Source organism: Schistocerca serialis, chromosome 6, assembly GCF_023864345.2.
Source record: "Schistocerca serialis cubense isolate TAMUIC-IGC-003099 chromosome 6, iqSchSeri2.2, whole genome shotgun sequence".
Taxonomy (NCBI): Eukaryota; Metazoa; Arthropoda; class Insecta; order Orthoptera; family Acrididae; genus Schistocerca; species Schistocerca serialis.
The window spans coordinates 214836999-214855794 of record NC_064643.1 but is presented as its reverse complement, the minus strand read 5'-3'; the positions used below and the strand labels follow the sequence as shown (position 1 = coordinate 214855794).

The 18796-nt window shown below is 38.7% G+C and overlaps 1 protein-coding gene across 1 annotated transcript in view; it reads right to left on the bottom strand.

Moving 5' to 3' along the window:
- The window catches only part of LOC126484200 (cytochrome P450 6k1-like), a 135570-nt gene that overhangs the window by 9425 nt on the left and 107349 nt on the right, over nt 1-18796 (bottom strand). Inside the window, exon 7 of the mRNA XM_050107612.1 lies at nt 7885-8136. Coding sequence (XP_049963569.1) covers nt 7885-8136 — 252 coding nt within the window. The remainder of the gene's footprint in view (nt 1-7884; nt 8137-18796) is intronic.

Here is an 18796-nt window from a genome sequence, read left to right as displayed (position 1 = left end):
AGACAAGGAAATCACACCTGAACAGAAAATAAAAGAAGTATTGACTACATTGACACATCACGCACAAATACGAAACAAACATCACAGAAACATAATAAAAAGAAAACAAAAATTCGAGGTAGGAATGCTTGTACTACTTCATACTCATCATAAATCTGTAGCACTCAAACGACGCAACGCTAAGTGGCGTCTGCTATATGAAGGACCATATATAATTGTTAACATACCACATCCTGGTGCGTATCTGTTACAACATTCTAGAACTAACAAAATTATTGGGCTATACGCACACCGAGATCTTAGAGCATTTCATGCTGAATAATGTCAAGGTCATACCCATCAAAATATTGCTAAGCAACTCGCAAAACTCTGTTGTTACAACACAGATAATAAGTAGTATAGAAATTTTCATTTCAGCGGTTCCAGTGACGCAGTTGAAAACAGAAGAACTCTTCTTTCAGCGTGCGCCTCCACCTGAAAGACGGAATATTAAAGTAAAATTTATGATTAAGTAGCAGTGGATGACATATTAATTTTTCACGGAACATTTGTTACTGAAGGTACCACTGACTTGGTGTGACACCTGTCGAACTGACAGACGTCATCTGTGAAGCGATCTTTTACTTTGAGAAATAGATGAGGCGCACATCTCTCAACACGAAAAGCATCTATCAGTAGTCAAGGCCACACAGACACTCTACACACACGCACAAAACGCGAGGAATCGAACATTTTCTCTCTCTTACTATTTTGAATATTTATTGAGTAGTGAAAACGCCTGGTCTTGCCTACTGATGTAATGAATGTTGTGTCTAACCTATCTTAATTTCAGATGACATCACAAAAAACATCGATAATATCCCAGCAAAACCGCTAAAGAGGATGTAAATATCTGCAATTCATGTAATCAAATGTGACACAATGTAATAACCTATAGCGATGTAATGATGATGTAAACATGTTTATGTGCAACTATATTATGTTTATGCTAAGAAAATATGTGACGTGTGTATGCATAATTACTTATTTTTTTAACTGATGTATAGTGTAACTGTTACTATGTAAAAATTTGAATTAAACGAGTGCCAAAAAGACATTGCAAGGTGAACCACTGTTCACGGACATTAACGAACATTACTAACTCTGCAACTACGCGGAAACCTATGTGAAAGAAACTGTTAATGCCATTCATTATGCAGCGTATCTATGTGAACGCGATGGACGATTTCCTTGATTAATAACTACGAACATTTAGGTGAGCTATATTCAGCAAAAAACTGAAAATGTGAAGTGCATAATTCGTGCATCGTCTAGTGATATTACTACAGTACCCAACTTCAAGATGTTAACTGGATTAAATGGACACAAAGTGCCTGTCCAGAAAACAACACGACGGGTGGAAGAATTTTGGTTGGTACTTCAGGGAATGAAATGTTCTCGAAATGTGACGGACACTCTTACCTGGACTGTCCAAGGATCGACGCCAGCTATGTGCCGTCCGAGGTTCTGCAGCCAAGCTTCCACGGAATGTAAAAAACGAACTGCACGTGGACCAATTACTCGACGGGTCACGTCTGATCTGTAATAAGCAATGCTTTTAGTCACAACGAACTGCATCACTACGACTATAATGGAAATGAGAAATGGACATGCTTATGTATGAATCACGTTGTTATACAACGATGTTACTGTGATCAAAAAACTTTACCACGACGATACTAACCTGTAAAAAAATTATTGTGCAGCGGATGAATATGAACTGTAATAACGACACTATGTGTATAGGTCAACGCACCTGAAAAATACGGACATTTTTCTTTGAAGTATTTCAAAACAATACTATGTAACTAAGAACATTCAACAATCTAAGTTGTATTGTGTTATAACAAATATTGTAAATTTAAAACTAAGTTACCTGTCATAGAATGTAGTCTTCATACGTAATCTTGCTTGAATATTTTCTTTGTGCAACGACTGAGAAACGCGCGCACACGAACAATATGAACTGCAATACTGTGCCACGTGATCTAACTGTACGAAATAACGGCAGTGCCGCAGTTACACAGACGCTTCTGCGCATGCGCGCACTCTATCTGCCAACATAAGAACTTTTACGGCGCACCCGCGTCATTCAAATTTTGTATATAATGTGTATAATGTGTAATGTAAGTCATGTAAATAGTTGTAGATAACTCAGATTTTCTTGTGCCTTTAGGTGAATTGCTCGCCTGCAGGTGTGTCCTTTCGCCTCGCAATTCAGGGGGCAATATAAAGGCACATTTGCATGCCGAGCGTGAGTTTCCTCGGAAACGCGAAATATTAATTAAATAAATAATCAGTGACAAATAAATAAAGCCTATGGCACACAACTGCAGCGCTGTGTCGCTGATAAAACAAAAGCACAATTACGTTACTCTTATGTTTGATTAAGAAAGAGGAGAGCTCTGGTTGAAGTGGTGCGAGAAGCACGTATTTTATTTTATTGTCTGGCACACCGCCATATTTCATGTTATAGAAGAATACTGCGAGTTGCAACCACACTAGGCACTCGATTCTGTAAGGAATTTATATTTATAAAAGTAAGTAGGATTATGAACTGTAGGCTTATTCATTGAATATATCTGATTTAACTAACTGTGTAACTTTTTTATGTTTAGTAGACAATCACCTCTGTACGACGTATTGGCATGGCTGGCAAATTATTGTAATATTGAGATTTAGATTATGAGTCCGCACCTACCGCAGCAGTCTTTGGAAACGATTTAATTACGAAGTCCGATTATTCAGTTTTATTTCACGGTCAACTACGAGTAACATTGCCTTTACGAAAAAGCCATTGTCAAGCGTCTGATAACGAATAATTAAACGTCCATGTTCCAGATAAGCAAATACAATTGCAATCACAATCACCATCATACAGATAGAATAATTAACATATTTAAAACCGTCAGGTAATCACTTGAGAATCTTCGTATTATAGCATTTGCAGTGGCGGATTTTAAAGCATAAAGTTTTACATGTTTAGAAAATATATCGTAAAAAGCTAAGATATATTTGACGCCTCCAGAGCTTGCTGGATGCGGTCCACTGATGTCAGTACACAGAATTTCCAGGGGTTTACTGGGTAAAATAGAATGTAAATCTGTTTTTGTGGATAAATTCTGAGGTTTTGATTTTTGACATATGACACATGTTTTCAGTTCCCTGTAAATTTTTCTCCTCATATTTCTAAAATAACAGTATGTACTGAGAGTTTTATTGTAAAGGAATAAAATTTCCACATTCCATGCAAGGGTTAAGTATTATTATTATTCCCAGAGGCGGTTGCTAGCCATTCCTTCTGCCTTGTACTGGTCTATTCATTTCCACATTGCATATACTTCCTTTAGTGTCATCCGCCATCTTGTATCTTCTCCTTTCCTTAATTCTTTTCCCACAAATTGTTTCTTCGAATGTATTCACCATCAAACAGTTCCATTGCAACAGCTGACCATCCCATTGTTCTTTCTTTTTCGTATAACTTCCAAAATTATTCTCTCCTATATCTTGACCATCACATCTTTCTCAGTCACTCTCTGTGCCCAATTAATTTCTCAAACTTACTCCACATCCACATACATTAAATATAATATCAAGAAATGAGGGAAGCAACTAGACTGAATTAAAAGATGGTAAGCAGCACTACATGTTTACAGACTTATGGTTATCTCACGATTATACAGTATATCTGGTACTCCCCTTCACTGCATATTGATGTGTTCAGTGACCCACATTCATTACTGAACATTGTGATAATGCAGATAGGCAATATCTATTTAAATGATAGTGCCACTGTAGCTGATGTGTGTTTGCATTTTGCTGACATACTCTATGACAGTGGTTCCCAATGCGGGGGTAGTTGACCTCTGAGGGATAAAATGAAATTTTCTGTAGTGTAAACACTAAACAATTCGATTCTATTTCAGGCACGAACCTGAATTATTTTCAAAAGATGATTACTATTATCACAGTTTTGTAAGACTTTAATAATAATTATGTAAATTATCAATAATTACTTTTCCTCAATTAGTAGCAGTAATGTGGATGAGGTCACAGGTTCCTCACATAGTCCACTCACTACACACATATGTTGCACTTTGTCCTGTATATCACTGATGATAAGATTGAGGCATATCAAGAACAAATGCTAAATAGCTCAAGAAAATGTCTTTCCCAGTTGTAGATAGCACCTGCAGTAGTCCAGAAATGCTTCATTACTCAGCTACTACACTGTTGCACAAAGTATTATTATTATTATTTCTTTCTTGTCTCAGACGTTATGTCTGGTTAAAAATGGAAGGTGACGCGGACCTTGATCAAGCGTGACTTCCTTTTAACTGTATGGTATATGTTACATTGCATTTAGGAACTTTTGGGTAATTGAACAAGTGTCAATAATTACAGATTTCTGTAGTTGTATATATAAGTTTGGATGTAGCTGTATTGCATTGATGTACTGGTGGATATTGTGTGATATGACTCCTGTAGTTGATAGTATAATTGGTATGATGTCAACTTTATCCTGATGCCACATGTCTTTGACTTCCTCAGCCAGCTGGATGTATTTTTCAATTTTCTCTCCTGTTTTCTTTTGTATATTTGTTGTATTGGGTATGGATATTTCGATTAGTTGTGTTAATTTCTTCTTTTTATTGGTGAGTATGATGTCCGGTTTGTTATATGGTGTTGTTTTATCTGTTATAATGGTTCTGTTCCAGTATAATTTGTACTCATCATTCTCCAGTACATTTTGTGGTGCATACTTGTATGTGGGAACATGTGGTATTATAAGTTTATGTTGTAAGGCAAGCTGTTGATGTATTATTTTTGCTACATTGTCATGTCTTCTGGGGTATTCTGTATTTGCTAGTATTGTACATCCGCTTGTGATGTGATCTACTGTTTCTATTTGTTGTTTGCAAAGTCTGCATTTATCTGTTGTGGTATTGGGATCTTTAATAATATGCTTGCTGTAATATCAGGTGTTTATTGTTTGATCCTGTATTGCAGTCATGAATCCTTCCATCTCACTGTATATATTGCCTTTTCTTAGCCATGTGTTGGATGCGTCTTGATCGATGTGTGGCTGTGTTAGATGATACGGGTGCTTGCCATGTAGTGTTTTCTTTTTCCAATTTACTTTCTTCGTATCTGTTGATGTTATGTGATCTAAAGGGTTGTAGAAATGGTTATGAAATTGCAGTGGTGTAGCCGATGTATTTATACGAGTGATTGCTTTGTGTATTTTGCTAGTTTCTGCTCGTTCTAGAAAGAATTTTCTTAAATTGTCTACCTGTCCATAATGTAGGTTTTTTATGTCGATAAATCCCCTTCCTACTTCCTTTCTGCTTAATGTGAATCTTTCCGTTGCTGAATGTATGTGATGTATTCTATATTTGTGACATTGTGATTGTGTAAGTGTATTGAGTGCTTCTAGGTCTGTGTTACCCCATTTCACTACTCCAAATGAGTAGGTCAATATTGGTATAGCATAAGTATTTATAGCTTTTGTCTTGTTTCTTGCTGTCAATTCTGCTTTCAGTATTTTTGTTAGTCTTTGTCTACATTTTTCTTTTAGTTCTCCTTTCATATTTGTATTATCTATTCTTATTTTTTGTCTGTATCCAAGATATTTATAAGCATCTGTTTTTTCCATCGCTTCTATGCAGTCCCTGTGGTTATCCAATACGTAATCTTCTTGTTTAGTGTGTTTTCCCTTGACTATGCTATTTTTCTTACGTTTGTCTGTTCCAAAAGCCATATTTATATCATTGCTGAATACTTCTGTTATCTTTAGTAATTGGTTGAGTTGTTGATTTGTTGCTGCCAGTAGTTTTAGATCATCCATGTATAGCAGATGTGTAATTTTGTGTGGGTATGTTCCAGTAATTTTGTAATCATAATTTGTATTATTTAGCATGTTGGATAGAACCAGAAAGGACTTAATGAGTCTCCTTGGTATATTCCACACTTAATCTGTATTGGCTGTGATGTGATATTATTTGAATTTGTTTGGATATTAAGTGTGGTTTTCCAATTTTTCATTACTATGTTTAGGAACTGTATCAATTTAGGATCTACTTTGTATATTTCCAATATTTGTAGTAACCATGAGTGGTGTACACTATCAAAAGCTTTTTGGTAATCAATGTATGCATAGTGTAGCGACCTTTGTTTAGTTTTAGCTTGATATGTCACCTCTGCATCTATTATCAGTTGCTCTGTACATCCTCGTGCTCCTTTGCAACAGACTTTTTGTTCTTCATTTATAATTTTGTTCTGTGTTGTATGTGTCATTAATTTCTGTGTAATGACTGAAGCTAATATTTTGTATATTGTTGGTAGGCATGTTATGGGGCGATATTTAGCTAGGTTTGCTGTGTCTGCTTGATCTTTAGGTTTTAGATAAGTTATTCCATGTGTAAGTGTATCAGGGAATGTGTCTGGGTCTGCAATGTAACTGTTAAATAATTTAGTTAGATGTGAACGTGTTGAGGTGAATTTCTTTAGCCAGAAATTTGCTATTTTATCTTTTCCAGGGGCTTTCCAATTGTGAGCAGAATTAATTGCTTGGGTGACTTCACGTTGCAAAATTATCACTTCAGGCATTTGTGGTATCATCTTGTATGTATCTGTTTCTGCTTGTATCCACCGTGCATGCCTGTTATGTTGTACTGGGTTTGACCATATGTTGCTCCAGAAGTGTTCCATGTCTGTTATGTTTGGTGGATTGTCTATTTTAATGTGTGTGTTATCTATTGTCTGGTAAAATTTCTTTTGGTTTGTGTTGAATGTTTGGTTTTGTTTCCTTCTATTTTCACTTTTTTTGTATCTTCTAAGTCGTTTGGCCAATGCTTGTAATTTCTGCTTCTTTTCATCTAATTGCTCTATCACTTCTTGTTGTGAGATTTTACCTAACCTTTTTCGTTTTTTTTCTGACATTTCATTTCTTATAAATTGTGTTATCTGTCCGATGTCTTTTCTCAGTTTTCCTATTCTGATCTGTAGCCTGTGTTGCCATGCTGGTTTTGTGGGTTTCTTCTGTGTGTTGGTTGGTTCTGATCTCTGCCTAGTGTGTATATTTAGTGTAGTGAGTGCTCCTATATAAACCAGTAGTTGTAACTCTTCCATAGTTGTGTTTTCATTTATTTTGTTGTGTATGATTGTGTTGATAGTTTTTATTGTTGTTTCGACTTGTGGGTTATTTGGTGGTCTATGCAAGAATGATCTAATGTCTGTATTTGTGTCTTTGTATTCTATATATGTCAGCTGAAATTTTTCTTCTATATGTAACATGTGTGTCACTTCGTGTTCTATTATTATTTTATTAATAATAATAATAATAATAATAATAATAATAATGATAATACCATTAGGAACACACACACACACACACACACACACACACACACACACACACACACACACACCTGTAGTTAAGGCGCTGTCACTGTGAAGTAAGGGAAGAAGTATGCTCCTGAAGAAATAGTAGTGCAATTGTCTCTTTTGTTGTTGCAGCGGTTTCATGGGTTAAAATATCCTACCAGTTTTTCACCAGCAGTATTCAGAGAGAATTTTCAGATTTGAAATGCTCCTTGTTTTAAACGATTCTATTATTTTAGAACATTTCATTGTTTCTGGAGGGAAAAAAATAAATGTTTTATGGTGTTTCATCTACAAAGATACAGAGAAATAGTTCACTCCCATCATTATCTGTTTCTCTCTTGACAAATAGAAGGTGCAGAAAATGAATGCAAAGTAGAGAAATAAACATGATTTTTGAAATGGGTAAATTGAGATGTAATACATAAGCGTTATCACCCCAAAGTAGCTTCCATGACTCACCTATGCAAATGCGTGGTCCTTCTCCAAATGGCAGGTAGACATATGGGTGTCTCTGGGCCTTCTGCTCTTCTGAGAACCTCTCAGGGTCAAAGCGTTCAGGGTCTGGGAAGTACTCTGGGTCATGATGCAGACCATACATAGGTACAAAAACCTTAGTACCTTTCTCAAGGATAATGTCACTGTCAGGTAGCTGGTACTCGGCATTGCTCTCCCTGCTCAGTACTGGAGCTGGTGGATATTTCCTCAGTGTTTCTGCAACGAGACAAACACATTTTGAAATTTCCCAACACATGAAAAATATGCGTCGGGCTGATATTGATTCTGGAGCTCTATGTTCACAAACATTCACATGAAGGGTTAACACTTTGACGACATAACTGACATTCAAGCCAATGTGATGTGCCAGTTGAACAAATCCTTAACAAGGATATTTCTGATGGTTTCACATGGTTGTATGAGCGCTCTAGGTGTTGTGCTCAGGTGGGGAGCGGCTATATAGAACATCACAAACATTAAACCACCATCTTAATGTTTCACTATTTTTTAGTAATCCATCCTCAGAAAGTATTGGAGTGACAGGGTAGACGTATAGCTTCAATTTGGCATCGCCTCTCTCTTATGACTCCAAATTCTACGGAACATATTCCTTATTCTAGAATTTTTCAATTTGCAACGTATGCCACTTCCAGAAGACGTTGGGAAACTGCCTCCAGATTCTGTAAACGCTCTTCTTGCATGAAGCTTGAGACCCAGATGTCACCAAAGAAGTCTATGCAACAAGGAATGGTCTGAATCAGCTGCTCCAAACATCGTTGATAAATTCCAGGTGCAGATGAGACTCCAAAAAGGCAAACAAACTGATAAAGGCTAAAGAAGGTGTTGAGCACTAAGAAACACTGTGAAGTGGTGTCCAGCAGCAACTGCAAGTATGTGTTTTGTAAGTTGATGTGTGAAAAATACTAGCCCCTGACAACTTCACCAAGAACTCCTCTGGCTGGCGAATCGGATATGTGTCTGTGATGTGTGTTGACCGTCTGTCTAATATCGCTGCAGTGGTGCATTACGCCATCTGGCTTCTGTATCAGCACCAATGGAGTGCCCCACTGACTTGACGAAATTGGAAAAACGATGCTGAGGCCTTGACCTTTGTCACGCATGGTGGGCTCACAAAATTTAGTTATTGGGCTTAAGTGAGACGTGTACCTCGAAATTTTTTTGTCTCATGGAAGGAATTCTCAAACAATTGGTCGTATGACTATCGTAAAGAGTTCAAATTTTGGAAGTTGACTGACTGAGACAAAAAACGTACTTTGTTATTTAGCTGGAAGCCAAAAATAGAAAATGTGTCTTAACCGAAAAATGTTTTACGCCAACCGTGAATTAATCTCTGACAATGTACTATTCCATATTCTTATAATGTGCATAAACGGAGAATTTTACCCTCATAGGAATACTCTGCTTGCTGTAGAATACAACGTGACGTAGTGGCCGTTGCAATGCAGAGAAGCCCAAGAGCCAGTACCTACACGAGCTAATGAGTCTGACCATAGCTCCTGTGTCTGCCTAAAAGTCGTTCGGTAGCGCGTCCACTACCAGCGCCAGTAAAATACGCTAGGGCAACGCTAGTGGGGCGTCAGAGACCACCTCTGAGACCAAGGAAAACACTGGGTCTTCCGATGACTGCCCTGCGGCTCGCACTATGTCACAAAGTGTTGCCAAATGATCCAGTTTGTGGCTTACTCCACATCTGTACCTAATGTCGGTGATATACACCAAATAACACTCGGGACCAGACGACCCGCGTGCCCATTGAGCAAAAACAGGTATGGAGGGGAGCAACGCCGAGAATCCGGAAAACGTCGTGAGCGGGGATTGTTATGCAATGATTGATGGGTATCCAATGAGCCCAATGTACGTGGTGATAGGCAGCGCAGTGACGTCACTGCACTATTAATCGTTGACAGCGTCAACACACGGTGGCTCAGCGGAAGACAAGGCCGCTTGGTTCACCTCACGTGGCATTGGTGCCTGTGTACCACGCACATCTTCATCACCTGCCAATTGTCGGAAAGAACGCCCCTTGCCACTGCCGCAAGTTCATGCGAGTCTTCAAGCTTAGCGACTGTGGCCAGAGAAGGGCCGGGAAAGCCTAAAGCCCTAGTTTTGACCTCTGGGTCGAATGTTAACCGGACGATCGCGTCCCTAACTAGCGACACCGCATATTAGGCAGCTTACTATGGACACGCTAACTGACACTTGCAGGAGCGTCCTTGCAGGTCGGCGATCCATGCCACATACGACTGTCCAGGTAGCTAGTGGTGTTGGTTAAACTGTAACCATGCCGTCACTACATGGGTTTTGTGACAAAAATACTGTGTGAGCAAATGACAAAGGTGCTCAAGATTAAATTTCTCAGGCTCTATAGATACTTCAAATTCTCCACAATTTTGTATTGTCTGAGGGAGCAAAAGTCATGGGATACCTGCTAATATCGAGTCGGACGTCCTTTTGCTCAGTGCAGTGCAGCAACTCGACGTGGCATGGACTCAACAAGTCGTTGGAAGTCCCCTCCAGAAATACTGAGCCTTGTTGCCTCTACAGCTGTTTATAACAGCGAATGTGTTGCTAGTGCTGAGCTTTGTGCATGAACTGATCTCTCATTACGTCCCACATGTTCAATGGGGTTCATGTTGGGCGATCTGGGTAGCCAAATCATGCACTCTAATTGTCCAGAATGTTCTTCAAACGAATCATAAACGATTGTGGTACAGTGACATGTTTGGGGACATAGAGTCAACGAATGGAGTAAATGGTCTCCAAGTAACCGAACATAACCATTTCCAGTCAATCATCAGTTCAGTTGGATCGGAGGACCCAGTCCACTTCTTGGAAACACAACCCACTCCATTACGGAGCCACCGCCAGCTTACAAAATGCCTTGTTGACTGCATGGGTCTATAGGTTCTTGGAGTCTGCGGCACACTCGAACACTTACCAACTGAAATCGGGACTCATCTGGCCAAGCTGTTTTCCAATCGTCAAGAGGCCAACCGAAATGGTCACGAGCTCAGAAGAGGCGCTGCAGGCGATATGTGCTGTTAGCAAAGACATTCTGCTGCCATATCCCATTACCGTCAGATCTCTTCGGACTGTCCTAATGGATACGATTGTCGTATGTTTGACACTGATTTCTGTGGTTATTTCACACAGTGTTGCTTGTCCATTAGCACTGACAACTCTACGGAAGCGCCACTGTTCTCGGTCGTTAAGTCCGTCAGCCGCTGCGTTGTCCGTAGTGAGAAGCAGTGCCTGAAATTTGGTATTCTCAGCACACTTTTGACAGTGTGGATCTCACAACATCGAATTCCTTAACCACGAAATGGAATGTCCCATGCGTCAAGCTGCAACTACCATTCTGCATTCAAAGCCTGTTAGTTCTTGTCGTGCCGCCATTATCACGTCGGAAACCTTCTCACATGAATGACCTGAGTACAAATGACAGCTCGGCCAATGACTTACCCTGTGCACGTGATACTACCGCCATCTGTATATGGGATTATCGCTGTCCCGTGACTTTTTGTCACCCCAGTGTCACCCTGCGCTCATGGATAATAATAGGCATCCCCACCGATTGGACCGACGATACACCTTATCTGACAGTGCAGCAAGGACCAGCGCAGGTAATACTCCCACCCTTCCGAAGACTCGTCGAAACTGACATCCGGTATCGGGGGGCGACAGAGGAGCAGGCTTCTCTGTAGGTGGCTGGCCCGCCACCAGCGGAGCGTGAGAGTCTATCAGTTCCGCATTCTGCGAGCAGTTCCTACAGTTATACGTGTTCCAGCTGTCGTTGCTTCTACAGTGCGTAAATGCCAGGTCCATGGTGGCCACAATTTATCTCTACCAAAAGAAAGAAGAGCATAATATCGTCCGACGTAGCCGCTTCAGTATTTTTTCAAGACGTGACAACGCCACCAACCGCCATTGTAGGCAAGAATGTAACTACACTAGCCGACAGAGGCTCAGCTACAAGTCAGAGAGCTGAAACCCTGAAAGAGGGAAACTGTTCTCTACAGGGAAGCAGTGAGTTCGAACACAGTGCAGAGAATAGGCACAGAGGCAAAAGCAAGGCGCGACCACAGACATACATTAATAGACTGGCAACACCACGTACAGTATCATCAGCGTTACTGAAGCCAGAACTTTAGACTAGATTAGATTAGATTCAGTTTTCGTTCCATAGACCCAAAAAATGAGATGACTGTCGTGGGTGTGAAACATGTCAGAAAGTATAACATAAAAACATAAAACATTTGAATATAATACTTACTGCCCTGACCATTTGTCGGGAGACTGTCGAAATATGTGAATACAATGTGGTAAACTGGAACAGTTAATATTTACAGAATTAACACGCAGTGAGAATGAAACATTGTTATGAACTATTAATATATTTATCATACACAAAATACTTAACCTTTACTGTTGTGACCAAGTGCTGTCGAAACTGATATATAACAGATATTTTTACTTAAGTTGGCTTAACAAGCTCTGTTACGATATTCATCTATAGAGTAGGAGGAGTTGCCTATCAAAGTGTCTTTCAAACTCTGTTTAAACAGTGCTTTATATGAAACCAAGTTTTTAACGGTTGCTGGAAATTTATTGAAAATGTGCGTTCCTGAATATTGGACCCCTTTTTGGACCAAGGTAAGTGATTTTAGGTCTTCATGTAGATTGTTCTTATTCCTAGTATTGATACTATGTATTGAGCTATTGGTTGGAAATAGAGATGTATTACTTGCAACAAATTTCATTAGGGAATAAATATACTGGGAATTAATGGTTAGAATACAAAGTTCCTTGAACAGGTTTCTACAGGATGTTCTTGAATTTACATCACAAATGATTCTTATCATACGCTTTTTCACCCTAAAAACTTTTGCCAGTTTGTAGGGTTGCCCCAGAATATGATCCCATATGACATAACAGAATGAAAGTAAGCAAAGAATGCAAGTTATTTTATATTTATATCTCCTACATCTGACATCATTCTCACTGTACATACAGATTTGTTTAGGCACTTAAGCAATTCTGTGGTATGCCCTTCTCATTTACTATCGAGTTATAATCCCAGAAATTTAACATTGTCAACCCCTTCGATCTTCATGTGTTCATTTGTTATACACATGCTGGAGGGAACTCTCTTACAGGTTCTGAACTGCATATAGTGGGTCTTCTCAAAGTTTAATAACAGTGAATTAGTTTAAAACTACTTATTGATGTTAGTGAAAATTTGATTAGCAGCTATTCCTAAATCTGTACTTAACTTGCTACTTATTGCAATGTTAGTATCATCTGCAAACAAAACATACTTAGCATCTGGCAACGTAACAGATGAGAGGCCATTAATGTACACAGGAAAAGGCAATGGACCCAAGATGGAACCTTGAGGAACACCACATACAATTAATTCCCAGAGAGATGAAGACTGACTGCTTACTGCACAGGTATTTCACAATGACACCCTTTGTTTTCTGTTAGATAGATAAGACTCAAACCATTTTGCAGCATTGCCAGTGACACCATAATATTCTAATTTGCTTCAGAGAATGCTGTGGTTGACACAGTTAAAGACTTCTGACAGGTCACAGAAAATGACAGTAGGCTGTAATTTATTATCTAATGAATTAACTACATTCTCACTGTAAGTTTAAAAAGCTTTCTCTGTATCAGAACTCATCATAAATCCAAACTGTGACTTGGAAAATATATGATTGGCAGTCAGAGTCTTAAGGAGACGCTTGAACACAACATTATCAAATATTTTTGAGAAAGCTGGCAGTAGTGAAATTCGTCGATAGTTTGATGGTGTTTCTTTATCCCCTTTCTTTTAAAAAGGCTTAACTTCAGCATATTTTAACCAGTCTGGAAATGTTCTGCTGATAATAGATTGATTACAAAAATAATTTAAGACAGAACTCAATTAGCATGAGCACCCTTTGATTAACTTCATTGATATCATACCCACTGGAATACTTAGATATTAACGATTTTATGATGGATGCTACTTGTTTGGGAGATATGTCATCTACATTTTACTGAAGGTATTTTTGAAGACTGGTCTCAGATACTCCACTGCACTGTTCACCACATGAGATAACCCCAAGCTGTCAGTGACAGAAATGAAGTACCTGATTAAGAGGTTTGCAACACTACAGGCATTTGTTACCGAAGTCTCATTTATCTTTAGCGCTATCTGTTCCTCTTCCATCTGTCTCTGTCTTCACTGTATCCCATACAGTTCTTATTTATAAGTATCTTTCTCTCATAATAAAGCTGCTTCGATTTCTGGATTACTTGCTTCAATATTTTGCAGTATTCTTTGTGATGCATTACAATTCTAACATCAGAATTGTTCCTAGATAGTAGACACAGTCTCCTTTTTGTCCCACATGATGTCTTTACTCCTTGTGTAATTCACAGTTTACTTTTTGACTTCTCTGTTATTTGAATTAACTTTAGGTTCAAAATCGTTCAAATGGCTCTAAGCACTATGGGACTTAACATCTGAGGTCATGAGTCCCCTAGACTTAGAACTACCTAAACCTAATTAACCTAAGGACATCACACACATTCATGCCCATGGCAGGATTCGAACCTGTGACCGTAGAAGCAGCGCGGTTCCATACTGAAGCGCCTAGAATCGTTCGTCCACAACCCCCGGCGAATTAACTTTAGGGGAAAACAATTTTCAAAAGAGGAGGTAACTTTATTAATGAATGCTTTGTATTTTCCATTTGAGTCAAAAATATTGTAAACGTCTATCCAGTTCATGTCTTTGGGCAATTTCCTGAATTTCTCAATTTTTGACTTATTTATTGCCCTCCTGTACTCAGATTTCATAGATTTTCTATCCTGACAAGTTTTAACATTTAACATTAGGTGCGGCATGTCATGATCAGATAGCCCATTTACTATTGGTTTCGTTATATGACATTTTTCCCTATATTTGTCTACAAAGATATTATCAATAGCAGTATCAGAGCATTTACATGTCCTAGTTCTAAAGTTTGCAAAAAAAACTAAATTAAATGATAGTGTTACTGACAGAGCTTTTCAACAAATCCACATTAAAATCACCAGCAACCACTATTTTTTTTTACCATGTGCTGGGACGACAGAGCTTCTAGATTTTTTATAATGAGGTTAAAATTTCCTGAAGGTGATCTGTATTTACCTTGTATTATAAAGGACTTATCGTGAAATACTACTTCTGTTGCACAAGCTTCTAAGTGCTGCTCTGAGCAAAATTTATTAATATCGATATTGTTGACATCAAAACAGTTCCTGACATGTGGCAACACCTCCCTTCTCCACATTTGCTCTACAGAAGTAAGAAACTAACTTGAATGCTGTAACATTTAACATATGTATACCAGTGTATAGCAATATGGAGGCGAGCGCAAAGGACGTGTAAAAATCTGTTTATTTGCTGATAAAACAGTCGCAAGAAATGGGGATGAACTTTACCTTTAGAGTTGTGACAAAATGGTTATTGGGTGCATCGTGTTTGGTTGTAATTTCTCGTATAACAGATGGAACATATAAAGAAAGAAATATTTCACATTACTAGAATAACTAGAAACATCTAAGTATTTTGCTGTTGTAATCCTAAATAATTACATTACAGTTTTTCTTATCTGAAATACTGGCAAAGCTTAAATAGTTTATGTACATTTTAGAGGGTTACATAAATCTAGTATTAACAGACATAGCTTCATGATATCCTTTTTACCAGTTTTGATCAATTTTGGCTTTTTATCGAATAGTATGCTCATTATGAAAGTGCTCATATAAATAGAACGTGTTATTTGTCGTTGAGAACAAGTGTCTTTATTCATTTGAGTGTTCTTATGAAAACTAGCGTCTGTTTTAAACGCATGAATATGCAACTTGATGTTCTTCTCATAACTCAATTCTACAATGTATGATTCAACTAGTCCACAAATATTCCATCAACTGCAAAACTTTATTAGACCACCTCGTAAAGGCGACAATGTCATTTGGTTTCAGAAAATCTTGGTAGTACAATATACTGTACTCGAACATTATGAATCACCTCGAAGAAAATGAGTTATTGATACATAACCAACACGGATTCAGAAAATATCATTCTTGTGCAACGCAACTAGAACTTTATTCCCATGAAGTAATGAGTACTGTCGACAAGGGATTTCAGATCGATTCCATATTACTAAATTTCCAGAAGGCTTTTGATACCGTTCCTCACAAGCGACTATTAATTAAATTGCGTGAATATGGAGTATCGTCTCAGTTGTGTGACTGTATTCGTGATTTCCTCTCAGAGAGGTCACAGTTCGTAGTGATGGACGGTAAATCGTCGAGTAGAACAGAAGTGATATCTGGCGCTCCGTAAGTTAGTGTCATAGGCCCTCTGCTGTTCCTGATTTACATAAATGATCTAGGCGCTAATCTGAGCAGCCCCCTTAGATTGTTTGCAGATGACGCTGTAATTTACCGTCTAGTAAAATCATCAGACGATCAATTCCAATTATAAAATGATCTAGAGAGAATTTCTGTATGGTGCGAGAAGTGGCAATTGGCACTAAACTAAGAAAAGTGCGAGGTCATCCACATGGGTACTAAAAGAAAACCGATAAATTTTGGGTATAAGGTAACTAGCACAAATCTATGGGCTGTCACAATTCGACTAAATACCTACGAATTACAACTACAAGCAACTTAAATTGGAAAGGCCAAATAGATAATATTGTGGGGAAGGCAAAACAAAGACTGCGCTTTGTTGGCAGAATACTTAGAAGATGCGACAAACCCACTAAACAGACAACCTACATTACGCTTGTCCGTCCTCTGCTGGATTATTGCTGCGCGGTGTGGGATCCTTGCCAGGTAGGATTGACGGAGGACATCGAAAAAGTGCAAAGAAGGGCAGCTCGTTTCGTGTTATCCCGCAATAGGAGTGAGAGTGTCGCTGATATGAGACGCGAGTTGGGATGGCAGTCACTGAAACAAAGGAGGTTTTCTTTGCGGCGAGATCTATTTACGAAATTTCAATCACCAACTTTCTCTTCCGAATGCGAAAATATTTTGTTGACACCCACCTACGTAGGGAGAGATGATCATCATAATAAAATAAGAGAAACCAGCGCTCGAACTGAAAGATTTAGGTGTTCCTTTTTCCCACTCCATTCGAGAGTGGAATGGTAGAGACGTAGTATGAAAATGGTTCGACGAACCTTCTGCCAGTCACTTAAGTGTGAATTGCAGAGTAACCACGCAGATGTAGACGTAGATACAAAGTTGCTGACGCCGCCATCTTACCTCACCAGAAGTCAGGCTTCAGTAAAAGATGCATCTTGCCAGTCTAGTAAAGTATGTCTGTGGGCACGACAATCGCGAGCGACTGACAACTGAGCACACGGAGACAGTGCACAGTGCGAGTTGAAGTCTTGGTTTGCGGGTGTCGACATCTGTGTCAGGCCTCTTGGCGCTGGCAGGTAAACATCTTCTGCCGTGCCTTTCTTCACCCTCGCCCTCTCTGACAGCGTTGTTCACTACTCCGTTGTGATAACCACGCTAGCTCCTCTGCGTCCGTCTTAATGTCTGGCGGGCATATTAAAATTTCCTTCTCCATCCTTGTCTAGTCCGAGCTTTCAATCGTTTTCTTACGGTCTTGTGGTCAATGGTGCATTAAACCGCATTTTCCTTCGTTCCGTTCTTCTTGTAGTAAGACTATTATTTGGTCTCTCTGACTTTTTTTATACTAACATCTACCATTCAAGCGCGACAAAGCATATGATTGCAGCGTTCGAATTAGAAGGTGATATTTGAATGCTGAAAGGCCTAATAGCACCGAAGTCTTTGCAAGAAAGTTGGAAATGATTATTCAGTTTCTAAAGAGAAACATGGGTCGCTGAATCGTTCCAGTGGACAAGTGTTCTTTTCATCATACATACTGCGTGTTTACTAATCTGTCGTTTAAAAATAGTTATCAAGAAGTTCGTATTTACAGTCATCTTCACTGTCACACAGACATTTCATATTGTGCAATTATTACGATAATTACTCATTTGGAAGTACAATGGATGATTAAAATAAGTTTCATTATGAGATAAATGGATTGTTATGCTTCAGTTAAAATGGCTCTTCTTAAGGACATGTCTTCAAGATTATCTTGAGTGGAACCACATTTTATTCTTGCTACAATGTTTGGTGAAACGGTAACTTTACTTTTAAAAAGTTGAGTTACTGTAATACGCCACATAATGGGAATATGTACAATGCATGAACTTGTTTACTGGTGTACCTCAAAGTCTGACAATAGTAGGAAATGTAAAAGTTTTTGGATTTCGCTACTTAACAACTTTTTAGAATGTTTCTTTTTCTTTGGTTTAAATTCTCATACATATGACCACAAAAATCTGAAAGATCTTGTATAATTTTCTAATTTCTGCTAAAAAGACTGAAAGAAACAAAACTCATTCGATTTCACAGGAGAAAGAAACAATGGTATTTGCTGTCATACCACTCAAGTGCAAACACTGGTCGCTGAGAGGGTTCAAAGATGACAAATTGTGCCTCTGGAATGTTTCACTGGGCATAGCCAACGAAACGTATTAATGGTTCAAATGGTTCTGAGCACTATGGGACTTAACTTCTGAGGTCATCAGTCCCCTAGAACTTAGAACTACTTAAACCTAACTAACCTAAGGACATCATGCCCGAGGCAGGATTCGAACCTGCGACCGTAGCGGTCACGCGGTGCCAGACTGTAGCGCCTAAAACCGCTCAGCCACTCCGGCCGGCAAACGTATTAATATGTTAAACTTAGTCTGTATACCTCAGTTCCATACACCGTATTGTTTAC